The sequence below is a fragment of the Eubalaena glacialis genome, chromosome 2, assembly GCF_028564815.1.
Source record: "Eubalaena glacialis isolate mEubGla1 chromosome 2, mEubGla1.1.hap2.+ XY, whole genome shotgun sequence".
NCBI lineage: Eukaryota > Metazoa > Chordata > Mammalia > Artiodactyla > Balaenidae > Eubalaena > Eubalaena glacialis.
Window position 1 is genome coordinate 149,988,873 of NC_083717.1, and position 27,350 is coordinate 150,016,222.

Here is a 27,350-nt window from a genome sequence, read left to right on the forward strand (position 1 = left end):
CCAGTGGAGCCTGCCTCTTGGTTTCCTCTGTCCTGCAGTGGAGGGAGTAGGTTGGGTTAAGGATGAAGAGTTTGGGGGTGGGGAGGAAGATGAGATGGTGTTTTTCCTTTGGAGGTAGGAGTGAGCTATTGAGGAGCAAGTGGTAGGTTCTTAGTTTTTTTCTGAGCTGAGAGTCCCGGTCTATACAAATAAGCCCATTGCACTGGGTTTTAATTTAATGTGATGTTTGCTGGTTTGAGATGACTAAGTTCCAATCATTGATGAAATAACCAAAGTTATATACTATGTATATTTAGAACTTCTCTGTGGCTGTGCCATCTCAGGCCACCTTAATCTGTTCTTCTGTCAGCACCTTATCAGTCCCATGACCTCACCACGCCAGCCACACTGATGCCCAACCCCACCCAAGAGCTCCCTCCCAGGCCTGAGGCACTGCACTGGCTCTACTGGCTTGTTTCAAGGATTATTCCCATTGTACAAATGGAGAAATAGAATCAAAGGAAGGACTTGCCTCAAGTGGTTTCACTGCCTCCAAGTCTGATCCTTCTCCTAGACCAGTGCTATTCGAAGTGTGGCCCACTGGCCAGCTTTAGAGCCAGCCTGTGATAAGAGCAGAAATGAGAGGAAGAGTTTCAGAAACCTTACTAGCAATTTGACTAACTTTCTGTGTGCTGAGTTTAATAATCAAGAATTTGAGCTTTTATTTTTTTTCAAACAATTTCATATTTCTAGTAGTTTCAGTTTTACTATATTTTACAAAATAATCAGTTCGCAATGTATTAAATATTAAAAAAAAACCCACAACTGGCCCTTAACCAGAGATAGTTTGAGAAACACTGCATTAGACCACACAGACTCTTTTTTTTTTTTTAATTTATCTTTTATTTATTTTTGGCTGCGTTGGGTCTACGTTGCTGCACACGGGTTTTCTCTAACTGTGGTGTGTGGGCTTCTCATTGCGGTGGCTTCTCTTGTTGCAGAGCATGGGCTCTAGACGCGCGGGCTTCAGTAGTTGCAGCATGAGGGCTCAGTAGTTGTGGCTCGTGGACTCTAGAGCACAGGCCCAGTAGCTGCGGAGCACGTGCATATTTGCTCTGGGGCATGTGGGATCTTCCCGGGCCAGGGTTCAAACCTGTGTCCCCTGCATTGGCAAGCAGATTCTTAACCACTGTGCCACCAGGGAAGCCCCGTAGACCACACAGACTCTAATGGAACTCTTACAATGAAGATGTGCTGGCCACATGGAAACTATTGTCATTTCATTTTGATGATATTTGTGTTGTGTTTTGTAGTTTCAGTGTCTTTCATCCCTCTGAAATTCCCAGTAACAATACAGTGAGTGATATGGTAAGAATTCTGGGGTCTTTGCTAACTTTGGCTCTAATAATACCTGTTTAATCTTGGTCAAATGGTTTAACTCGTCAAGCCTGGGTTTCCTCATCTGTATGAAAATTTTATATTCCATACATATATACGTATTTTATATTCCATACACATATATATATTCCATACATTCATACTGTGTGGAATTTTATATGGAAAATTTAATATTATATTTTGCTTAAACTGCAGAATATTCATAAGCTCTCAGTAGGTATACTTAGCTTTAAGGTTATACATTTGAAACGAGAGGCAAGGCACAGTACATTTTTTATTCTGCATTGGTTAATGTACAGAATATCCCCACTTCACTTGAGAAACAGTATCATTTCTAAAACACACTTTGATGAACACTGAATATTGAAACATTATATAGTTGTCCCACAGATTCTGAGGGTGATTGGTCCCAGGACCCCTGGTGGGTATCAAAATATACGGATGCTCAAGTACCTTATATAAAATGGTATGGTTATGAAGGACCAACTGTACTTATCTCATAGAGGTGTTTTCTGATTTAATGAGATAATGTATACAAAACAGTTAACATAGAGTCTGGATTATACGTTGTAAATGCAATAAATGGTGGCTATTAACCAACTTCAGAAAATACTGAAAATGCAGATCATATTCATCTATTGTCATGAGAAAAGTGCAGATGATTAACATGGATTTAATTATTAAATGTTTAAGCAATATCAACTGCAAGATGCTTTGGTGGCTACTAGGGTATAATCCTTATTCTCCAGCAGTTTAGAATCTAGTAGGGTGTATTAAATACACATATGCAAGATGTGCATGGAGTAAAATAAGGGCCATAAGGGAAGAGGAATCAATTATTGATTCATTGAAATAATCAGGAGGTTTTGAGGACAGTGTTTGAGATGAACCTGAGAGGATGGATTGAACTTTGAGTCAAATATTGACATAAAGAAGGTTCAAGTGATCATGATACATTGAGCTAATATTGATCATATATTAAATAAGACATATGGTTTAATTCCAGTATGTACAATATGACCCCCTCCAACTTTGATTAAAATTATCTATACAGATAAAAGTCTAGATGGAGGTGTTACGTGGTTATTTCTTGGTGGTGAGATCATAGGAAATATTTATTTTATTTAATTTTTTGATATTTAAGGTTTTATAATATATATTTTAAGAGTAGTTATAGGGCTTCCCTGGTGGCGCAGTGGTTACGAATCCGCCTGCCAATGCAGGGGACACGGGTTTGAGCCCTGGTCTGAGAAGGTCCTATATGCCACGGAGCAACTAAGCCCGTGTGCCACAACTACTGAGCCTGTGCTCTAGAGCCCGTGAGCCACAACTACTGAAGCCCGCGCACCTAGAGCCCGTGCTCTGCAACAAGAGAAGCCACCGCAATGAGAAGCCCGCGCAAGCAACGAAGAGTAGCCCCCGCTCGCCGCATCTAGAGAAGGCCCGCGCACAGCAATGAAGACCCAGTGCAGTCAAAAGATAAATAAATAAGTAAATTTTTAAAAAAAAGAGTAGTTTTATAACTGAACAAAACTACTTTTTAAAAGGGCTGGCTAAAATCAAAGCTGCAGATTTAAATGAAACTTGGTACAACCTTTTAAAATGCATTTTGGCAGTTTGTATTAGTAACTATAAAAGTGGTGATACTCTTCCAACTAGAAATTTCATTTCTGGGTATTTATCTTTAAAAATTTACATTCATGAGAATGTCCTATGGTTTCTTTTCTTTTTTTTTTTTTTTTAAAGAGCTATTCTTTTTTTTTAAATTAATTAATTTTTTTTTTTGGTTGTGTTGGGTCTTCGTTTCTGTGCGAGGGCTTTCTCTAGTTATGGCAAGCAGGGGCCACTCTTCATCGCGGTGCGCGGGCCTCTCACTATCGCGGCCTCTCTTGTTGCGGAGCACAGGCTCCAGACGCGCAGGCTCAGTAGTTGTGGCTCACGGGCCTAGTTGCTCCGCGGCATGTGGGATCTTCCCAGAACCAGGGCTCGAACCCGTGTCCCCTGCATTGGCAGGCAGATTCTCAACCACTGCACCACCAGGGAAGCCCCTATGGTTTCTTTATAACGGCATAAAGGGAAGGAAATAAGTAAGTCCAAGAATAAAGAATTTGGTAAATTTTGTATGTCCGCTTAATATAATTTTATGCAGCTGTTAAAGTGTTTATGAAGCTTATGTAGAAATAGGAGAAATAGTTATGGAAGAAAAAAAAAACCCCTAAAAACCAAAAAAACCCAAAACCCACCAGGATCCAAAATTTTGTGTACACTATGATCACAACATTGTAAAATAAATATGCATGAGAAAAAAGGTCTGAAAGAAAATAAGCTGAATGCTGAGTGGCTGTGTTAGGGTGAAGGATTTTTTTTTCTTTATTGTCCTTATGTTTTATGATGTGGTTAAAATTATTTTTACAGTGAAAGCAATTAGCATTTTACAGGCTGAGTGTAAAAGGGTCCTCACTGGCACTCTGATTTGAAAGTATTAAGTAAAATACTAAAAACTTCTTATACTCATCATTTACAATCTCTTAAACTTCTAAAGATCACATTTTGAGACTGTCAACCTCAAAGTTTATCAGCTTGCTGGTAGATATTCCTGCCATGATTTGCATAGAAAAGAATAACATAAAGGACTCTTTCAACCCCTTCATTTTACAAATGAGAACTCTGAAGCCCAGCCTCCCCAGACAGTAGCAGAAGCAAAATTTGAACCCAGTTCTACTAGGTTATCTAACAGTAATCTAACACCATTTATAGCTCCACATCCACCCATGAGTATTAGTAGACTTGTCATGTCTATTGGCTGTTGAACACTGGCGTTACTACCATTCTGGCTAGCCTGAGGGGTTGATTCCTTTCTCTGCAGGTCTTGCTCGAGCTTTCACTCTTCACCACTTGGGGGCCCGAAGATGCCTCACCCGGTTCTCCCTTTTTAAGTCCCCCACTCTTCGCACCCCCAGCGTCCGAAGTGCCGCAGAATCCCGGCAGGGGCGCTGCGACTCCCTAGCTCCGCAGCCCCTCCCCTGGCCAACCGTCGATTGGGCCGGCGCGTGACGTCACGCCGTTTTAGCCAAACAAATGGGTTTCGGGGCGAGCGTTGGGCTCCGCCGCGCCGCGCTGGGCGCTCGGTACGCCTCAGCGGTGGGGAGCGAGTCAGGCCAACCGCCGCCGCCGCTGTATCGCGGTGTGCAGCCCCGGGCCAGGCCCCGGCCGGGGCAGGAGCACAGGTGGGTCTGGGCCGGGGTGGGGCGTGGCGCGAGAGCGGCGCGGTCGGGGTCTGGCGGCGGCCACCGTGGCCGCTCCCCGCCCCCTCCCGCCGGCCGCCTGCGCTCTCGGGGCGCCGGGCGGGTGGGGGCGGGGGCGCCGCCCGCCGGTCCGGGGCTCGGTCTGGGGCAGGGACCCGGCGGCCCGCACCTCGTCCGGGGGCGTTCTCTGCCCGCACACGGGCCGGGCGCTGAGCGCCCCCGCGGGGCACGGAGGGTCGGGCGGGCCGGCGGGCGGGAGTGGGGTCCCGGGTCAGGGCTGAAGCGGAGGAGATCCGGGATAGGCCGTGGGGAGGCTCCAGGTCGGCTCTCCCACCCCCGGGACCGGCGGCCGGTGAGGAAGTCGGGCCGTGGGTGGGGGTAGCCTCGCCCGGTCGCGCCCGCCGGGGCTCGACCGCTCCGTCCTTCCCCGTCCCAGCGCAGGTGAGCTGCCGCCTGTCCTTAACGTTCTTCGGGGACCTGGCAGGACCGAGGCTCGGAAGCTTCTCTAGCCTCCGGGCTGGCGCAAGTCGACTGCGGTTCCGCCCCAGTCCCGATGAAGTCATAGTGCTGTGGTTCAGTGTGTCTGTGACGTCAGGGGTTTCCAAGAGATGGGCTGTGATGTCACTGCAGACCCCGGCGGGGAGCTTGACACGCGGAAGGGCCGGGAGGACCCGGAGGGGAGAAAAAGGAAGTTAAAGCTTCTGTCAACGCCTAGCATAGCAGAGATTTTGAATCGAAAGTTGTTCGATATCAGCATTTTACAATTTTAATGTAATAGTTGTTAAGTTCTTTAACTTCCATTTCGAACATTGTTAGTACAGTTCAATAAGACCCATTTGATTTAGGAAAATCTCAATCAGGAGGGTTTTTTTTTTTGTGGGGGGTGGATGGGTGGGTGTTTAATGTAAATGCATTTCAGAAAGCTAAACTCATAGTTTGATGGCTTGTGATTGGAATTGCTGGAAAAAATAGAACCAATTCGAGTGCTGATAATTATTTGCCTTACTCTTTTTTGCTAGACAATTTTGAAATCATTTATCTGCCTATTTGCTTTTTTTGTTAGTGGTCTGGAAGAGAGAGGGGATTTTAAGTCAACTTTTTCTTTTATAAAGAGGGGAGGAGGAGTTCTGAATTAATCCAACATTCTTCTTAAATAATAATTACCTGGGGATTTAATTTATCCAGGTTGTCCCTGTCCATGGATAATTGAGGGTTTCCTACGGTTATAGCTCAACAACAAGGATTTTCCTTGTTTTCTTACTAAGACTGGGCTGTAACAGTATAATAACATATACCAGGACTGCTTGCCTGGACAAGTAACTAATATTTCGTCTGTAATGCTTTCACATATGAAACTACAGAATTTTTAAAAATGCCCTGCCTATGAATATTGCTTTTCTTCCAAAAGAGATCAGGCCAGAAGAGAAGCTAGTCACCTGCCATTAATGACTCTCTTCAGGTATTGCAGCATATCAGTACTTTTGCTCATCATTTCTTCCTCTCTATAAAATCATTTAAATAGGATCTAGTTTGAGAGGTAGATGGCTTAAAATTGAAGCATAATTACAATTTAGTGTCTTCAGCAGGAAGCTTGGGTAGGAGTCCTCAGCCCGTCCCCACTGACCTTGACTTGTAATGTTAGGGGTTTTTTGTTGTTAATACTTATTTCTCTCATTTGCTCTTTAAAGGTGATTGATAAGGTATTGTCTGTCTAGATTCTGCATCAACATGCTGGTGGAAGTCATGCTCTGTTACTACGTTTTTTGTAGAAAATGAAAGCAAAAATTTACCCTTGTTAATTACCATTAGATTTGACTGGGAGTTTACAAAACAAGGTGTTCCTGTAAATCTCATTTTAATGCTCACCGTACTTTGGAAATTCTATAGCATTGTGTGCAGTACTTGAAAATTATTTTATATATATATTTATTTTAAGAAATTAGGAATCGTGTGGTGACAGTGTTAAGGCTCTAAAGACAAAATTTGGGTTTTTGGATCCTCAAGATAAGTACCAAATTAACATGAAATTGCTGATTTTGAGGGTGTTAATCAACCTACTCTTTAAAGTGAAAGGATCATGACAAGATATTATGTAATGAAGTTGAAGGAGGTACAGAAAGGACACTTGCATGTGTCTTTTCCAGGGAGCCTTTCTGGGGGAGGCTACGTGGATCTGTGTAAATTAAATGTACTAGGGTATATGGTGAAAGTCAAACTACATGTGAGTTGAAAGACATATAAATGCTGATAATAAAATAGCTTCGCCTTGGCGGTACATCTTTTCCTCCTCTGTGGTGTTTAGCAGTTATGATTTTTTTGTATGAAAAAATGAGTTGATAGGGGCTTCCCTAGTGGTGCAGTGGTTGAGAATCCACCTGCCAATGCAGGGGACACGGGTTTGATCTCTGGTCCGGGAAGATCCCCCATGCCGTGGAGCGACTAAGCCCGTGCACCACAACTGCTGAGCCCGTGTGCCACAGCTACTGAAGCCCATGTGCCTAGAACCCGTGCTCCACAACGAGAGAAGAGAGAAGCCACCGCAGTGAGAAGCCTTCGCACTGCATCGAAGAGTAGCTCCCGCTTGCCGCAACTAGAGAAAGCCCGCGCGCAGCAACGAAGACCCAACACAGCCAAAAAATAAATAAATAAAATAAATAAATTTATTTAAAAAAAATGAGTTGATAGGTGGAGAATAAATGTCTTCATGTATTCTGATATGACCTAGGAACAATGACAGGTGTAAAAAAAACCAGCTTCTTTGTTTAGTTGTATAACCGTTTAACCAGCCGTAACACATAACACTCTGAAACATTTTTACAGTTTGTTTCTACTTTTGGCAGGTTATTTTTCACCCAGGCCTAGCAGTTTTGGGTCTAGGAAGCAGCTTTTACTTCTTATAAATGGAAATTTATTTGAGATCAGTATTATTTTGAAATATTTTGTCATTTTATCCAGTTACAGCATTTAAGGGACTGTATCAGCCAGTCATTAGTGATACAGCATCTTTCTGACAGATAAAAGCAAATGTGAACAATGAAAGTGCTGTATTTTAGAAATTCTTTAGGATATGTTTATTGGATCAATTCTATTAACATAACATCTAGAATTTAAATTCTTGTACAAATTTTCTACTTTATTTTCTAATAAATTTATGCTCAGCCAGTTTAATTTGCACAGTTTTGATACTCTAGTAAACCTTAATCTTGTTTTCATATTTGTTGGGGAGAGAACGTACTAATGGTTAGAAACATCATTCAGTGTTATCTTCCAAAATTTGCAGCTGTTTAGAACCAGATACTTGAGAGAAGCTACTATGGTAGAATGAATGCCTTCCTTGTTAGGTCATGTGTGACAAAGGCAAAATTCAGCAAGTGCATAATCTGCAGTCCTTTGGAAGCTACAGTAACAAAAAGCAAATTAACTCCCAAGTGCATTTAGGTCATTGGAAATTGAATTCATATCAATTCTTACTGTTGCATAATTTATCTTTCCCCCTGTAGTTATGTTTATGGCACTTTGAAGCTGATGAACGTACTGTATTATCTGGGAAAAGCATTAATAATTTAAATGTAGGTGTTTCTTAATGTCAGTTGAAAGAGTTTGTCAACCTTCCGTTTCCAGCTCTGTCTTCTGGTTTGCTCTCCACGGAAGAGGCTCCAGATCTTCCCTTTTTAAATGTTCAACTTCAGAAACTTAGCACACACATTTTCAACCCTCAGCACAATGTAGATTTAAATGTGAAACTAAGCTCTATTTATGTGTGTATTATATTATTATCAGGCATGGGTTTTATTCATCTAACAAACATGTTTTGAGTACCTCTCTGCCTGGTCCTCAGCCAGGGACTGTGTGACCTTTGTTTTAACATTCCCTTGCTGTGGGGGCCATGGGTCTGAAGGGCAAGAATTGGACCAAGAGGATGAACCATTTATGTTATGCAGATTGGCCAGAGGTTTTGTCTAAAGGTCAGTTAAGGAGGTATTAGAAGCTCAGGTGAAAAGAATAGGGAACAGATTATCATAGCCCAAGACAGACAAAGGGGTCAGGCTCCACAGGTTTGGATTGTGCTAGAATGAAGGGAGCTTAGTGAGTGAGCATTTTCTCTCAGGCAAGAGCAAGCATTCAAGGCCAGAACTAGTCTGTATAGGCAGTCTAAGACTAGAGGTAGAGAGAAGAGGAACAATCCAGACATCCCTCTCTCAGAGGCATGTATATATACCTTCCTTTTCTTCTCTAAGGTCAATCCTTTAATTGACAAACTTCTGAAATAATGTGAGCCTCACATTATTTCCACTCTGCTTTTTTCCCCTAACATTTTATCATGAAAATTTCAATCACAGAAAAGTTGCAAGAACTGTTTATACATTGAATATGAATATCTAAATATCCACAATGTAGATTCTGTAATTCTTATTTTGCTCTATTTGCTTATCTATTTATCCATCCATTCTACCCTCTATGTATTTATCAATCCATCTTATATTTTGGTTGTATTTCAAAGTAAGTATACTTTACCAGTAAATACTTTTGCATGCCTATCATGAACTATTTGTTTACTTATTAAATAAGTAAACAAATAGTTTAACTTGTCCCTTAGTTTGGACAAGTTCATACATCTATTTAACCCATAACCCTGTCAAGATACAGAACATTACCATTTCTACGGAAGGTTTCTTTGTTCACCTTCCAAGTCAATTTAATAAAATTTTTAATCTCCTGCAATCTTACTTCCACCCTTCTGAAACTACCTGTTGAAAGGGCCTAGCTGTTAGCAGTGCATTTGGGTGGCATTATGCTGGGTGTTCAGAATATAAAGAAATGAAGAACATAGCCCCTGCTCTCTTTAAGCTTATAATTTAGTTTGGATTTTAATTAGGTGTCTGATAAATAAATGTTACATGAATTCAGAGGAGGCAACTGGGACTGCCAGACAAAGCTTCTTAGGTGTGGGCCTTGGATTGGACGTTTATTTTGGGATCTGGAGAAGAGGTTTTATTTATTTATTTATTTAAAAAAGACTGATTAAAAGTATGGTATTAAAAAAAACAAAAGAAAAAGAAAAAGTTATGGTATGAAGCTGCAGCAGCAGACAAGGGACCCAATTATGGAGGGAGTTTGAGCATTATTTTTTACTCAGAACAATCTTTGAGAAAGGAAGTAATGTGAAAAACGGATCTTTTAGTTAAATTCTTAGCCTATTTGTCATCTTTGGTATTTAGTTGTACAGAAGACATCTTCATTTTTTGAATTCTCTCCTCTCGGTTCTTTGCCTATCTCTGATTTCTTCTGATTTATCAGCTTGGCTGGCAATTCTTTCTCTTCCAGATCCAAACTATCTAAAGCTCTGTTCTCTTTTTTTTTTTTAATTGAAGTATAGTTGCTGTACAATATTATATGTTAACAGGTGTACAATATAGTGATTCACAATTTTTAAAGGTTATAGTCCATTTATAGTTATTATAAAATATTGGCTATATTCCCCACATTGTACAATATATCCTTGTAGCTCATTTTATACCTAATAGTTTACACCTCTTACTCCCCCACCCCCAGTTGGTAGCCACTAGTTTGTTCTCTATATCTTGAGTCTGTCTAAGCTCTGTTCTTGACTCTTTGTTGTGCTCCTTGTAATCTGGCCCTTAGCTCTTAGGGCTTCTCAATTATGATGCTTTCCAGGTCAAGCCTATATCTGTATCCATAAGCTGTTAACTCTTGTTAGGTTTCTAACTGCCAATAGGATACTACTTTTTTTTTTTTTTTGAATTTTTGAAATTTATTTATTATACAGCAGGTTCTTAATTAGTTATCCATTTTATACATATTAGTGTATATATGTCAATCCCAATCTCCAAGTTCATCACACGGATGCTGCTTTTTTTTACATCCATGTTTACTTTGTATTTATTTTTCAAGAATCTGTAGCAAGAGCATTTGCTCTAAGTGGTTGTAGCAAATGGGATTTATTAAGAAAGAGATAGGTAAATGTTGAGTAGGCTGAATGAACAGATTAGACTGAACTTCTAGAACAAACACCACAGAGACACTGTAGAACTTGCCTGATAAGGGAGCTACTGCCATTACGGGCCACCATATGTGGCAGAAATTTTAACTTCCTTGGGCAGTAACATCATTACATGTTACTTTCTGCTCTCTGTATCTTAAGTGGTCTGCTTGGCCACACTTAGGTCTTATGTGAAACCTTAGCTTCAAAGGCATCTGGAAAATGTAGTGTTTAGCTATACAGCTTCTGTAAAATAGGAAGTCCATGTGAGAGTAGATTGGAGTGAGTATTGAGTGAGTCTTCAGCACACTTAGTTTGTGAAAAACTAAACTCATTTTCCCCAGATTCCCTAATGGTGGTAAAGTGAATCCTTTTGTAATTTTGCTGTTGCTATGCCAAGAAATGGGTATTGCTCTGGTTTCCTGAGATAGAAACTATTGCAATCAGCTGTACCATTTAGATATTGAGTGTAGTGAGTATAACAGAACCGAATCAAATTTACTGGCTTGTAGTACTAAAAAGACCAAAGATGAAGGTTGATCCACTTGTACTTAGGTGGTAGAATCTCATCATCTTCTTATTTCCTTTATTTAATAAGCTCTGCTTCCATGGTGTTGTCCCTTTGTGGTTACAGTGTGTTTGTCAGCACCTCAAGCTCTACATCCTTATGCCATCAAATCCAGAGGTGGGGAAGGAGAGTGCTTTTATAGAAGCTGTAGGGCAGGGCTCTTGACAGTTTTTGCTCCATAGACACCTTTGGCAGTCTGAAGCCTATAGGACCCATTTTCTGAGTAGTATTTTTAAATTACATAGGATTACAAAGAAAACCAGTTACATTAAAATACAGTTATCAAAATATTTTTTTAAATTATGAGATAGTAACATGTGCTTCTGTATTAAATAATAAGATTTAGCGTGGGTCTAATAATTTCCAAGTAATGATGAACATTATCACTGTTTGGAGGTGTCTGCAACTTACGATTGTGTGATAGGAAAATATCTATGATTTCTATTACTGACAGTGGCAGATACTGTTAATATTATTGTGGTCTGACTGAATTCCCAATAGAAGGAAATGCTAAATTTCAGTTGGAGGTTACTGAAAGTAAAGATAATTTCCCCCCTCATCTGAGTTTATAGACATCCCAAATTGAGTACTTAGCCACTTAGCACTTTAACACTTCATTGTATACCATTATTTATTACTCTTTGTTTCATGTGTATCAGTCTTCTCTACTAAATTCTAAGCTTTCATATCTTATATCCCAAAATTGTAGACACATAATTGAAGGCTTAGCTTTTTCCCCTTATCTTTAAGGACATACCTGGGCTATTTAAATTTGTGCCTTTAAATTTAAAAAAAATTTTTTTTTTCTATTTTTCTGTTTAACTTAGACACCTTCTAGCAGATTCAGTTATAGGACTTTGTGTATTAAAGTGTTCATTTGCTTCTTGAAAATTAAAAAATTTAAAAATAATGTATTTTAAATAATTAATAATATAAAAATAGTCTAGCTGAAGCTCTGAAATCACTCTTGGAACTACTGTAGGGAATTATTGATTAAGCTGGAGTTTCTGAAGATGAAATTTGAGTTTGGTAAGGAAGTCTCAAAGGATACATTTGGTCTATTGTCCAGGAACCAGGAGAGGCAAGCTTGTTTCCAAAGTAGGGCAAGAGATTTGATTTCAAGTTCAGTCATCAGGATTGTTCTCTGGAGGTTCTAGGTACTTTCTACATACCACTTCAGCCCTTGGGGATAGGTTTCTCTGGTTCAGGCTGTATTCTAGTTGAAGAGCTATACCATCATCACAGTAGTGAAGCTTATTTGGGATACTGCAAGGACTATGAAAAGGGATCCTGAAAAGTCCATAGAAGGTCTATAGCTTTATGCTTTAGGAATCCTATCTTTCATTTGACATTTTCTTTGCCTATGTTTTATTTAACATGCTATGTAGTTAGCTTGATAAAATGGTTATATACCACCATTTTTAACTTGTGGAATTTCAAGGCCTGTGTATTTATTCATCTACTGAAAAAAAGGGTAGCATGTTTTATACTCCAGGCATTACGCTCAGTGCATTAGTTAACCTCTGTCACTTTTTCTCTTAGCACTGTTTACAGATCTATGTATTCTTTGGCAAGTACCAGTCTTAAATTTAAGAATTTATTCTTTTGTCTTTTTATTGTTTCTCTTAACACCTTGTGGGTTCCCCTGCCGTATGGCAGATATCATTAATAGAATTGATTATTAAAGTCCAGATAAATACTAACTTTTCTGGAAAATCCACATTTTTGTTTGTATTAGTAGGAGGTTGTATATTAAAGCATAATTTTACATTCTAGTTGCATATATTTTAAGACTATATAGTATAACATATTTTTGCACTTAAAAATGACAGTATAACACATTTTAAAACTACTGATGATGAAAAAAAAAAAAAAAAACTACTGATGTTTAAAAATTTCATGGCTTTGGAATTTAAGTGAAAACTTTAGCCATGTTAGTTATTGTTTTGTTTCTTTTTTTTTTTTTTTTTTTTTTTTTTGGCATGATGCAAGCTTTTATTTGGTCACCATGGGCAAGTTTTCTGCATTTATTGGTATGTAATACATAATTCAGGTTTATTGTAGTAAAATAGGACACAACAGATAACAAATTGATAAACAAAACAAAACAACAAACAAACCACCTGTAACACCCCTATCTAAAGATTGGGATTGTTAACATTTTGGTATACATATTTCTGAGGTGTATGTGTGGGCCTTTGTGTGTAAAATGTGTATATTAAACATGCATACTATTTTGGAGCTTCCTTTTTTTTACTTAGAACTATATAGAGTTCATTATTATAAGGTAATTATATCAAATAACCATAGAAATTCAGCTTTTTAGTACCGAATCTCAATTGTGTGTTTTTTTAATTGTTTAATAATACTTCCCTAATTCCCTGAGTAAAAAGAAACCTCTCCATCATACATACCTTTCTTGTGGCATTATCTCTTTTTAAATTTAAGTAGATCCCTCTTAGTAACTGTGGTCTCTTAGAGGAGATCTGTACATGATTTATTCTTATGTTTCTTAAATTTTAGCTGCATAATATTTAATAAATGAATAACTGAAATTTAGCAATGGGAATTGAAATCCTGAAACTTTGTGTTTTGATCTTAGAGTTCTGCCTCTGCTTTTAGTTGGTAATTCAGTTTACTCAGGGACAGAAAGAAAATAAAGCAATTTCTCACTTAGCTGGTATGAAGTATGCTGCAGAAGGCAAGACCACATGGCTGAAAACAGTTTCTTAATATTAACCTTTTTGGATGAAGCTCTTTCTGATATACTACAAAGCTTTATTACTTTTTTTAACAAGTGAAACCTTAGAGTAAATGTTTAGAAAATACAAAAAAAGAAAAAACAACCAACCTATAATTCTACTACCCAGAAATAAACCTTATTATTATTTCAAGGCATGCCCTTCTAACTTTCTTCTCTGTGTATTCTTTTTTTTTTTTTTTTTTCACACACACTGTATTTTATTTTTACAAGAGATAAATAGACTGACACCAAGCATTGTACATGGATGACCACAACAAAAGCAACAATGATTGCAATTACCAAACATGAAACACACTCATACTATGTCATAATATTGACATTCAGTCCAGTAATCCTCCACTGCAACAGCTCCTTTACTTTGCAGTGAAAATTGATTTGTATATTCTTTGCCTCTGAGTTCTTGTGGGATTTTTTCTTTTTTTAAATTCAACCAGAAAGTCACAAAAATTATACTCATCCTCATCAGTTCACTCAGTCCCATGTAATTAATTTTTTTTTTTTTCATCTTGATCTTTTGTTAGCACTTTTATGAGCTCATCAGTTTTTCATTAGAGTTCTGAAAATGCTTATTCATTCAGTTCAGCAGTACAATCAGGTACCAGAAACCTGTACTTGTCAGAGTCTTTTCCATGAATTTCCTGAAGATGAAACCCTTTTATAGGAACATATTAACAAAAGCATCAGAGTACACCCAGAACTGTCTGTAAATGACAAAAGACTTAAAAATGACCACGGTTAAAGATTTGATGAAAGTTCATAATAATGCAGTTGACAAGAAAATTAGTTATTTCTGAGATATACATTTTAAAGTAATAACTAGGATTATGACTTACAACATTATACCAGAACATATAAGATTTTTAGAAATTTCGTGTAATGTCTGAAACATTTATATTAACATATTTCCATACAAATAACCCAATGAAAGTTTAGTATTAGTTGTTTTGTTTGTTTGTTTATACTGCAGGTTCTTATTAGTCATCAGTTTTATACACATCAGTGTATACATGTCAATCCCAATCGCCCAGTTCAGCACACCACTATCCCCACCCCACTATTGTTTTGTTTCTGAATCTAACGAATTATTTCCTCTCTTCTTTATTTGATCTAGGGGCTTAGCCTCTGTATTAAAAATGTTCTCAGTTACCTAATATTTTTGTGTATGTTACCAAAAAGTTACTTGATTTTTACTGTAGTTGTTACCTTGTTTTATTTTGTGAATCAACCTTGACTACCTTGTCTATACTGCTTGAATTTTTTTTTTTTTTTTTTTTGGCTGTGCCATGCAGCTTGAAGGATCTTAGTTCCCCGACCAGGGATGGAACCCATGCCCCCTGCAGTGGAAACGCGGAGTTCTAATCACTGGATGGCCAGGGAATTCCCTATTCTGCTTGAATTTTAATTGTTCTATTTTAGTAGAGAATGAGGAGTTGTAAAGCCTTTTTAAAGAATTGTTCCTTTATTAAAATGTCATGGGTTTTCCCTTTTTAGGGGACATGGAAAGAAGGGGACTATGCCTCTTTAAAAGATATGATTAATTTTGGAGATTAAAATTTGCTTGCCAACTCATTTGTTGGGTTACTTAAATATTATGGTTTCATTTTATTAAAGGTCTTTTCATGTGTTCCCAGTGTTTCCAGGCATTTCTTTTACCAAACACCTGTTGAGTCTTTCTCTTGTTAAATGGCTCTGTGGTTACCTCTTGACCACAGTTGATAGTCCAATGGAATTCTTAAGATTTTGGCTTTTTGAGTAAGTCCCTTAAGGACTGGTCTGACAATTACTGATCATTGTTTCCTATAGAATCAAGTAATAATTTGTTAGAATTGAATCTGAGTAACCCCTATCCTTGTGTTTATGCTGTTTATTTCGTATTCTTTGAGAATATTATATGAAATTAATTTGATTGGTCCATTTTTCTTTCCTCCAAATTGATAGTTCAGGAGAAGTTAGGAGGAAATTAGTCTTTACCTTTTCCCTTTCCAATTTTTCAAAAACAATGAGCATAACTTCTCACCTTTCTACTTGTAAAGGATATTAGTGTTACTGGTTTACTAAGGTAATAGCAGTACCACTTTTGAAGATTTCAATTTAATGTTCTTGGCAGATAGCAGATCTGTATTTTCCCCCTTTGGAAAAAGTCAAACCTTCATTAATGAACCTCAGTATAATTACTCAGTTTTTAAGAAATTTGTCATTTGTATGCTTTTAGTGTAGATATCTTATTCAGAGAAGTAAAGCTTAATTTCATTTCCATTTGCATTGTCTTTGTTTCTAAACTGTTAGTGTTCAGTTCACCAAATGTTAATTCTATGCCTACTTTGAGCCTTCTACATTTGAATGTTCATTTAGTCTATGTTGCTGAAATCTTTATAGGATAATACACAGTACTGTATTGGAAAATATAGTCTTTGCCTTCAGAAGGATTTACTTTGAAGGGCTTAATGATTATTGTCTATGCCTACTTGTGTTCCAGAGGCCCCAAGAAATTTCCATAGTAGCTACTAGGAATTTCTAAAGGGTTAGAGATTTTGTTTGTGACCATCCAACCCTGTTAGAAACAATTTAATGTTTTTACTATTATCAACAAGAGCATGTAAATGATGCCTCCTTTTTCTGGGTTTATTTGTATGTATTTGTCACTTAAGAGGTTGTTGGTAATTGGGATCATCAGTAAATGGTTGGTGGCCTCTGACTTAGGATCTGAATAGTCATCTTCTGGAATTAGAGCAAGAGATAGGACTGTCTTACTGAGTTACCTTTTAAAAATAAAATTCCAAAATTTTATGGATTTATAAAGTGAATATTTTTTATTTCATTCAACTTAATTATCATTACATAGAAATAAGTATGTGAAAATGGTATATAAAATATATATACTATCATACACAAAAATACATGAATGTATAGGCCAAGGCTTGGGCAACTGACAAAATTAAATGGTCTATTTAAGAGTAGTAGATTTTCAGTAACTTTTTTTTTTTAAATAAATAATTTATTTATTTAATTTATTTTTGGCTGCGTTGGGTGTTTGTGGCTGCGCACAGACTTTCTCCAGTTGCGGAGAGCGGGCAACCAAGCTACTCTTGGTTGCGGTGCGTGGGCTTCTCATTGCGGTGGCTTCTCTTGTTGCGGAGCACGGGCTCTAGGCGCCCGGGCTTCAGTAGTTGTGGCTCGCGGGCTCTAGAGTGCAGGCTCAGTAGTTGTGGCGCATGGGCTTAGTTGCTCTGCGGCATGTGGGATCTTCCCGGACCAGGGCTCGAACCCGTGTCCCCTGCATTGGCAGGCGGATTCTTAACCACTGCGCCCCCAGGGAAGTCCGAGTAACTCTTTTGTTATTCTGTTTACACCATAAAAACTTAACAGGGTTTATATATACACATTACAAAATAGTGTTGAGAACAGAAAACCACCTGTGGTCAATTTGATAAATTTCTCAGAAATCCTCATTTTATTTCAATTTCTAATCTGATATGGAGACTTTCACATTACTATTTGTAACTCTTCAGAATCTATACTCCTAACAAGAAAGAACCTTTTGTTTGATTCCTTCAGCTAATCAGAGAAAAGCCTTGTTGGCCTTTTTGATTTAGCTAGCTGCTTTTGTTTGTTTTTCATTAAAAGCAGATAATGAGAAATTAAAAGATATATCGTATATATTTCCAGCAGTAGAATGACCCCAGTGCTTCTCTTTTTGGTTAAAATGTTTTCTTGCCGTTTTCCTCAAAAGAAGAGTTCTCAGCACTCTTCTTCCCTTTTTACCCCTTCCAACACTTTTTGTTCTTTTGTCATTTTTGTATCTAGGAGTCTCAGTAATTAAGTTCAGTGTGGGATCATCTTGAAACTAAAGTCAATGTAAGTCTTCAAATCATTAAAATCTGCATATACCAAAATTTCAAAAAAATTAAACGAAATACTTAATTTTGTTTAATAGGATTAAAGAACATTTATTTTTTAAATAGGTAATGTGTTTGCATGGTTCAAAATGTGAAAGGTGCAAAAAGTGAGATATTTTCTTTTCTATTCTGTGCCTTGGGTATACTTTTCCCTCACTAGGGCAACCACTGTTACTAGTTTCTTACATAGTCTTCTGGTGTATAGTCTATTTTCCCTACCTTTAAAAACATAAATGGTAGCATAGGGCTTCCCTGGTGGTGCAGTGGTTAAGAACCCGCCTGCCAATGCAGGGGACACGGGCTCGAGCCCTGGTCCGGGAAGATCCCACATGCCGCGGAGCAACTAAGCCCGTGCGCCACAACTACTGAGCCTGTGCTCTGGAGACCGTGAGCCGCAGCTACTGAAGCCCACCTGCCTAGAGCCTGTGCTCCGCAACAAGAGAAGCCACCGCAATGAGAAGCCCGCGCACCGCAACGAAGAGTAGCCCCCGCTCGCTACAACTAGAGAAAGCCCATGCGCAGCAACAAAGACCCAACGCAGCCAAAAATAATAGATAAATAAAAAATTAAAAAATTTATTTAAAAAAAAATAAATAAATGGTAGCATATTCTACGTAACGTTATCTTGCCTTTTTCACTTGATTTTTTCATTCTTTACATATTGGCATATGAAGAGTGTATTAGTAATACAAAAGCTAAACTAACAGTGGGTTAAACAATGAAGTATTTCTTTCTCTTATGAAAGTTCAGGTAAGTGTTCTAGGGCTGGTATAGCACTCATGGCATTGCTCTTTTCTCTTTCTCTCTTTTTGAGGCATAATAATTACAGTAAAATTCACAGAAACACGTGGATAGTTCGATAAGTTTTGACAGTTGGATGTACCTATGTAAGCAAATGCTGCAGTCAAGATAGCCCTTTAGTCTATTCTCATTCCCCTTGTCCCCTGCCCGTCAGCCCCACCCCCACCCCCGCAGTGATTGCCTGGATTCTTTCTATGCTCTTACTGCTCTGCTGCATGTTGCCCTTGTCCTCATTGACCTAGCTGGATCTCCAACTACTGCAGCCCATTCTGAGCAGCAGGATGCAAGAAAGGGCAAAGGTTTACATGCCAGCCTTTTTACAGGGAGGTTTCTAGAAGCTGCTACGTCAGGACACTTCCAATCATGTTTTGTTAGCCAGAACTTAGTTCACAGCCACATCTGAATGCAAGGGAGGTTGAGAAATGGAGTCTTGCTATCTTTTCCTATTAGAAACAATGTTGTAGCGAATAATTTTCTTCATGGGTTGTCTTTTGGGATAAATTCCCAGAAGTGGAACTGCTGGGTCAAAGAGTATTTGCAGTTTGAGAGTACACCTATTTTTTCATATCCTTGCTGACAGTTTTCATATTTGCTAATCTCATTGGTAAAACATGATGACAGGGTAGCTCTAATATGCCTGATAGGCCATTTAAGTAGAAAGAGACAAAGTACTTCTGCTCTATGTACGATACCTTGAAAACATGGACTACACAGCCAGCTAATGTAATGCTAAGTTGGGTGAAGCATATAACAGCATGTTACCATTTTATTTAGGCCAGTCCTAAGAGGAGACTGATGGTTGAGGTTAGAAGAGAAACGCTTCTAGCCATAAATACTTCAGGAGTGTTTTTCAGGATTTGTGCACTTAATTAAAAAGTAGATTAGGGCATGAGGTTAAAGTGTGCTATTCTTTTTTCTTTTGGTCCTCTGTTTTCTCTTGCATACATGCCTTAATATGTAGAAACATGTTTTCAACTGATCTTAAAATATCTGTTAACATAATTGGGGAAAAATAAAGTAATCAATAAATATATTCCATTTGGTTCCTTTTATATGATATTTCTTGTTGTGGGTCTCTTAACTTTCTACGCTTTTACTCTCTAGTTGCTAAGTGGATCAGATAAATGATATAAAATATATTCTGCTAAGATTGTAATTTTTTATAGTGTAAGGGTTTGTAAAATGTGTTTTCAACTCTGTAAATATAACCTTTTGGTTGGGATTTGAGGGAAAAAAATTCATAGTATTTTTCTTTGCAACTAAGTGGTATTATGAGCTATACTTACTTTTGAAGTAGTAAATAGCATAAAAGATATATAATGCATATGTTTTTCCATACCACATGATGAGGTCTTGGAGAGCAGAGACCTCTTACTTAGCTACCATGGTGCATGGCATATAGCACCTTGTACTTGGTAGATCACGTTTTTTCTATAATTGAAGTGGATCTTGGAAAAGTGTTAGAAAAATTATTAGACTCCCAGTAGCAATGTTTTGGCCTGTTGGAGGCAGGGGGAGAAGATGTTAATATAATATCATTGTTAGTACTTTTGAAATTATCAACTCTTTAGGTGAAGAAACTTAAGGGACCAATATCTATGCTTTAAAGAATAGAGACTTGGAGATACTTTCAGTGTAGGTAGTATCATCCCACCTTATCTGGAGGACAGATTTCTGTAAATCTGCCTTTTTTTTTTTTTTTGAAAAGCAGTGAAGTGAAGGCCCAATAAGCTAAATAACAGAAAAAAAACATATTTCTTACACTTCAGAACTTTGTAGTCAACGTCAGTCCCCTTGCTGAGGTCTTTATAGTTTAGAATAGAAAGTGGTGCATATCATGTGCTCTTCTGTGCCCTTAGCTAAACATTTGTTGAATGAATTAATATAATTTTTTTTTTTTTTTTGGTTTTGCTAGGACAGGTTTTTCTTGGGAGAAGGTGATATTATTAAGAGACAACATTTTTGCTTATTTGTTAGATCGTGGTGATGGTGCTTGCCTTAGGCTGTTACCTGTGCCTAGGTGAATCTTCATGCCTAACTTCCTTACCTCTTCCAAATCTCTTCTTAAGTAGCACCTTCTCAAGGAAGCCTACGCTGACCACCCTGTTTAAAATGGCAACCGCCACTCTCCTCCTGCACTTCCAAGTTCCCTTACCCTAGTCTGTTTTTCCCCCATAATAGTTACCTCCTTGAAACATATACTATAAAATTTACTTATTATGATTATTTATTGTCTTTCTCACCACCAAATGTTAGTTTCTTGAGGGCTTTGATCGTTTGTTCACTGTATTCCAAGAGACTCATAGATGCTCAACAAACGTTTGTTGAATGAATGAAGGTCAGAAAGAAAGTAATGTGAGAAAGCTAGCTATAAAATAATTTACATTAAAATTATTTATTTATTTATTTATTTATTTATTTATTTTTGGGTGTGTTGGGTCTTCGTTTCTGTGCGAGGGTTTTCTCCAGTTCTGGCGAGCGGGGGGCCACTCTTCATCGTGGTGCGCGGGCCTCTCACTATCGCGGCCTCTCTTGTTGCGGAGCACAGGCTCCAGACGCACAGGCTCAGTAGTTGTGGCTCACGGGCCCAGTTGCTCCGCGGCATGTGGGATCTTCCCAGACCAGGGCTTGAACCCGTGTCCCCTGCATTGGCAGGCGGATTCTCAACCACTGCGCCACCAGGGAAGCCCTTCCCTTTCTTTCTTCCTTCTTTTCTTTATTTCTTTTTTTTTTAAATTTTATTTAATTAATTAATTAATTTTTGGCTGCGTTGGGTCTTCGTTGCTGCACGCGGGCTTTCTCTAGTTGCGGCGAGCGGGGGCTACTCTTTGTTGTGGTGCGCGGGTTTCTCATTGCAGTGGCTTCTCTTGTTGTGGAGCACGGGCCCTAGGCGCGCTGGCTTCAGAAGTTGTGGCATGTGGGCTCAGTAGTTGTGGCTTGCGGGCTCTAGAGCGCAGGCTCAGTAGTTGTGGCACACGGGCTAAGTTGCTCCACAGCATGTGGGATCTTCCCGGACCAGGGATTGAACCCGTGTCCCCTGCATTGGCAGGTGGATTCTTAACCACTGCGCCACCAGGGAAGCCCTCTTTATTTCTTTTGACTAGGTCTTATGCCAAACATTTTATGTGTATTTTTCTTTTTTTAATGTGTATTTTTAAAAAAATCTTGGTAACAACTGTATGAGGAAAGTATTTGTGTCCCTTTATTCTTGCAGAAAACTGAGTCTTAACCTGCTGTATAAAAAAATAAATAAAATAAAATTCAAAAATTCCAAAAAAAGAAAACTGAGTCTTAGAGGTTAAGCAGCTTGCCTAGGCAGTATGTTGGAGCTGGATTTCAAACCCACGCAGTCTGACTATAGAGGAACTTCACTACACAAAAAGCCTTCCTAGTGAAGAGCACCTAGGAGTGAAAAAGAAATTAGCAACACCTTAGTGAAACTCTAACTTCACAGAGATCTTTTATTTGCTCCAGCTTCTCAAGAGTTAAGTAGATTGACTGAGACCACTGTGATTGAAGCAGTAATGTTAGGTTAAAGTTAACCAATGCTAATTTAAATAAAGTGTATTTTAAATAAAACCAGAGATAGCTCCTAACCAGATCCTATTTTACTTAGACTTATAGTTTAGCTCAAGAACACTTTAGCTTATCTCTGGGGCAGAATTTGTATGCTCTTCCTTCATTTTCCCTAAAAATTAGATTCAGCAGGAGGGCAAAAGTTATAATGTGGCTGTATAGGAAGTATAATTTAGTGGAGGAGTAGAGGGGTAGACAGTGGGTAGGCTTTGCTGTTCTGGATTTTTAAGAAAAAACTTCCCTGTAATTTGTATAAAATTATACTAAATGGAAATAGTCATGTACTACCTACCTTACAAAATAATTTGTAATTTCAAATTTTGATTAGAAAATTCTGATTCTTTAATGTGAATTACTTTTAGAACCTTAATTAACTGTTTCTCTGTCTTTTTTTTCTTGTAAGATGGCATATTTTATTCCCTTTGCCATAAGAATATTTCTTCTTTGTTCCCATAAATTAATTTTAATTTCACTTTTAAAACACTAGTGATTTAAGGGTAACCTAGAATCTATAATTGCAGGAAATTATGCTTAAGGATACATATTTATATGCTGAAGCCAGTAATGTGCTTTCCATAGAAGTTGTAGGACACTATTGTGTACATAGCTAGTAGAATCATTTTATTGAACAAAACCTCTCCAAAGCAAGACGTGACATACTTTTTTGGAGATACATTAAGACTGTTTTCTGGCTTGAGATGATCATTGGTGAGAGAGTTTCCCTTTTAGGTTTCCAGAACTATGATGAGAGCATTATACTTAATTAGGTACTTTTCTTGATGCTACCATTCAATTTTAGTGGGATGAAAGTACTGAAAAGATTTTTTTCTTGTACACTTCTTTTTTTCCCCTTTAAAGGAGCCAAGAAAGGCTTCTTTCTCAAATGCATGATGGTGGGGGGAAAATGTAATGGTTCAGAAGTGTTTATGGTGAAAACAGTAATCCTCTTGTCCTGTGCCTCCCCAGTTCCTTTCCTGAGGGAACTACTTCAATTGTTTCTCTATTAGATTCTTTTAGTGATAATCCCCCATATTAATGTGCTTTTACTTCCATTTCTTTTTTTAAATTAATTAATTAATTAATTAATTTTGGCTGCGTTGGGTCTTCGTTGCTGCTCATGGGCTTTCTCTAGTTGTGGTGAGCAGGGGCTACTCTTCATTGTGGTGCGCAGGCTTCTCATTGTGGTGGCTTCTCTTGTTGCGGAGCATGGGCTCTAGGCGCATGGGCTTCAGTAGTTGTGGCACTCAGGCTTCAGTAGTTGTGGCGCACGGGCTTAGTTGCTCTGCGGCATGTGGGATCTTCCCGGCCCAGGGCTCGAACCCGTGTCCCCCGCATTGGCAGGCGGATTCTTAACCACTGCGCCACCATGGAAGCCCTACTTCCATTTCTTGATTTGTCAATTTTAAGCATTATCTATTGACTTTCTGGAGTGATAGTCAAGATTTAGCTCCCATTTACCATCTGTCAAGAATTACAAAGGGAACTTCCCTGGTGGCGCAGTGGTTAAGAATCTGCCTGCCAATGTAGGAGACACTGGTTCGAACCCTGGTCCGGGAAGATCCCACATGCCGCGGAGCAGCTAAGCCCGTGTGCCACAACTACTGAACCTGTACTCTAGAGCCCGTGTGCCACAACTACTGAAGCCTGTGCAGCTAGAGCCTGTGCTCCCAACAAGAGAAGCCACCACAATGAGAATCCTGTGCACCACAACGAAGAGTAGCCCCCACTCGCCGCAACCAGGGAAAAGCCCGCGTGCAGCAACGAAGACCCAATGCAGACAAAAAAAAATTAAATAAATAAATAAAATAAAATAAAATAAATAAATTAAAAAACAAAAGAATCCACCCGCCAATGCAGGGGACACGGGTTCGATTCCTGGTCCAGGAAGATCCCACATGCTGCAGAACAACTAAGCCCTGTGCCACAACTACTGAGCTCATGCGCCACAACTACTCAGCCTGTGCTCTAGGGCACAGCTACTGAGCCCGTGTGCTGCAACTACTGAAGCCCGCGCCTGGAGCCCATGCTCTGCAAAAGAGAAGCCACTGTGATGAGAAGCCTGCGCACCGCAGCGAAGAGTAGCCCCTACTCGCCACAACTAGAGAAAGCCCGCACGCAGCAACAAAGACCAAACGCAGCCAAAAAAAAAAGGAATTAGAAAGGATCTGAGGGTTTACTCTACTTGAAGCTAACAAATTAGCCTGCCACAGTTTCATGGATGCTGGTGGAAGGTAAAGACTCCTATTCTGGTAGGAGGCAGAGTCAGAGATGAAGTAGAGTTTATTACTCACAGCTATAGCTGTAGCTAAGGTATCAACATTCATTTGTGCCAGTGTCCTGAGCCACAGTTCCCACAGGGCACTGAGGGGAGGGCCAGATAATACCTGTTCACGTAATGAGTTTTGTTACTGGAGAAAAACTCTGAGTTTAGGGATTGCAAATATTTTATAATGGGCAGTAAGCATGCCTGCTCTTTGCTCCAGAGGGAGACAGTAGTATGCTGGCTCTTTGCTCTGGAGGAAGAGTTTCTGACTTCTAAGGTGGTTTGATATATGAACATCCTTGAGATTATATTCCAGAACAAAGAGCAGACAGCGCCTCGCTTGCAAGACATAGAAACCCATGAAGAATTATATCCCAATGCCACTACCCAATTCCCTACCTTCTTTTTGAAATAGTTATATATCATCATTTTTAGCTCTGGTCACCTTAGTAAATACTGTATGTTTATTTTTATTTCATTAACAATAGGTGGTGTCTTTTGACTTCTGGCTTTGAAAGAGGAGTGTTTTGGTTAAGGATCCTTATAAGTGTTAGAAAACCAGTTCAGTTAGAACTTAAGTGAGAAAGGAAATTGGTTTCCAGAACTGAGAGTCCAGGGGGATAGAATACGATTGGATCCACGTGCTCAAATGTTACTTTGAAGAACTGGTCTCTCACTGTATCTGTGTGCTTTCCTCCTTTGGCTTTATTTTCAGTAACCTCCTACTTCACCTCTCTCCCCCACCAGTACTGATTCTCGGCTCTGTGCTTATTTCTGAACAAGTTGCTATGGCAAGGTGGAGAGAATAGATTAGAGTAGTTAGAGCCTGGTCACATGGCCAGATGGAGATGGGTGTGGAGTCCGCCCCATTTAAAGCACATGTGTTGGGGTGGGGAGAAGGTAGTTCTACAAAGATAAAACAGGGCACCACGACCTCTCCACATCAGAGTTCTCTGTTGTATATTTTTGGAGGGGGGTATTGTTAGCTTTTATAACTGACCTTAATTTTTTCATTTTCTGTAAGATAGAATGAAATTTCTGGTATCTTCCTTTTTCATAGTTACCCCTCTCTTGATGTCCTGTATCTTCTGCTCCAATCTGTTTTATTTAGAACTGCTGCTCAGTGAACGTCCTGTGACTTGCCTTCATTATGCTCATTTCGCATAGAGTCGTCTTTCTTGGTTTATTGCCTTGTTTTGCTGGGGTACATACTAAGGTAAGATGTGTGGGAGGTAAATATTGAGTAATTCCTTGTCTGAAAATGTTTTTATTTTATTCTAAAAATGGAATGTTAGTGTGGCTGGGAGTAGAATTCTAGGTTGAACATAATTTTCTGTCAGAACTTCGAAGGCATTGCTTCATTATTCACTAGTATTCTTCAATATTGATAAGTCTTAGGCCAGTTTGATCCTTTTTTTAAAAATTTATTTTATTGAAATATAGTTGATTTACAGTGTTGTGTTAATTTCTGCTGTACAGCAAAGTGATTCAGTTATACCTATCTGTACATTCTTTTTCATATTCTTTTCCATTATGGTTTATCCAAGGGTATTGAATATAGTTCCCTGTGCTATACAGTAGGACCTTGTTGTCTATCCATTCTATATATAATAGTTTGCATCGGCTAATCACAAATTCCCAACCTCTCCCCCATCCTTGGCAACCACAAGTCTGTTCTCTATGTCTGCGAGTTGGTTTCTGTTTCATAGATAAGTTCATTTGTGTCATATTTTAGATTCCACATATAAGTGATATCATATGGTATTCGTCTTTCTCTTTCTTTTTTTAAATTTAATTTTTATTTTATATTGGAGTATAGTTTATTTACAATGCTGTGTTAGTTTCAGGTGTACAGCAAAGTGATTCAGTTTTACATATACATATATCCATTCTTTTTCAGATTCTTTTCCCATTTAGGTTATCACAGAATATTGAGTAGAGTTCCCTGTGCTATACAGTAGGTCCTTGTTGATTATTTTATTTTATTTTATTTGTTTTTTAAATAAATTTATTTATTTATTTTTGGCTGCATTGGGTCTTTGTTGTTGCGCACAGGCTTTTCTGTAGTTGCGGTGAGTGGGGGCTACTCTTGGTTGCGGTGCACAGGTTTCTCATTGCAGTGGGTTCTCGTTGCAGAGCACGGGCTCTAGGCGCACAGGCTTCTGTAGTTGTGGCACATGGGCTCAGTAGTTGTGGCTCGTGGGCTCTAGAGCACAGGCTCAGTAGCTGTGGCACACGGGCTCAGTTGCTCCATGGCATGTGGGATCTTCCCGGACCAGGGCTCGAACCCATGTCTCCTGCACTGGCAGGCGGATTCTTAATCACTGCGCCACCAGGGAAGTCCCGATTATTTTATATATAGTAGTGTGTGTATGTTCATCCCAAACTCCTAATTTATCCCTCCCCCCCACCTTTCCCCTTTGGTAACCATAGGTTTCTTTTCTATGTCTGTGAGTCTGTTTCTGTTATGTAAATAAGTTCATTTGTATCATTTTTTTTTAGATTCCACATCAAACTGATATCGTATGGTATTTGTCTTTCTCTGTCTGACTTACTTCACTTATTATGATAATCTCTAGGTCCATCCTTTTTTTTTGCCCACGCCATGCAGCATGCGGGATCTTAGTTCCCCGACCAGGGATCAAACCCACACCCCCGGAAGTGGGAGTGCAGAGTCTTAACCACTGGACTGCCAGGGAAGTCCCTAGGTCCATCCACGTTGCTGCAAATGGCATTATTTCATATTTCATTCTTTTTAATGGCTGAGTAATATTTCATTTGTGTGTGTGTGTGTGTGTGTGTGTGTGTGTGTCTAGACACACACACACCCTACATCTTCTTTATCCATTCCTCTGTTGA

At 38.9% G+C, this 27,350-nt stretch overlaps 1 protein-coding gene across 4 annotated transcripts in view; it reads left to right on the forward strand.

Moving 5' to 3' along the window:
* The first annotated feature begins 4,455 nt into the window (after positions 1 to 4,455).
* Positions 4,456 to 27,350, forward strand: part of FBXO34 (F-box protein 34) — an 85,560-nt gene continuing 62,665 nt past the window's right edge. For 2 of the 4 annotated variants that reach the window (XM_061180861.1, XM_061180862.1), the window contains exon 1: positions 4,522 to 4,604. Coding sequence is in view for 1 of the 4 variants with exons in the window: in XM_061180860.1 (XP_061036843.1) it covers positions 4,456 to 4,604 (149 nt within the window). In the remaining 3 variants the exon portion in view is untranslated. Of the gene's footprint in view, positions 4,605 to 25,682; positions 25,708 to 27,350 lie in introns of those variants that run through there. The other 2 variants (XM_061180860.1, XM_061180863.1) reach the window with 2 other exon arrangements.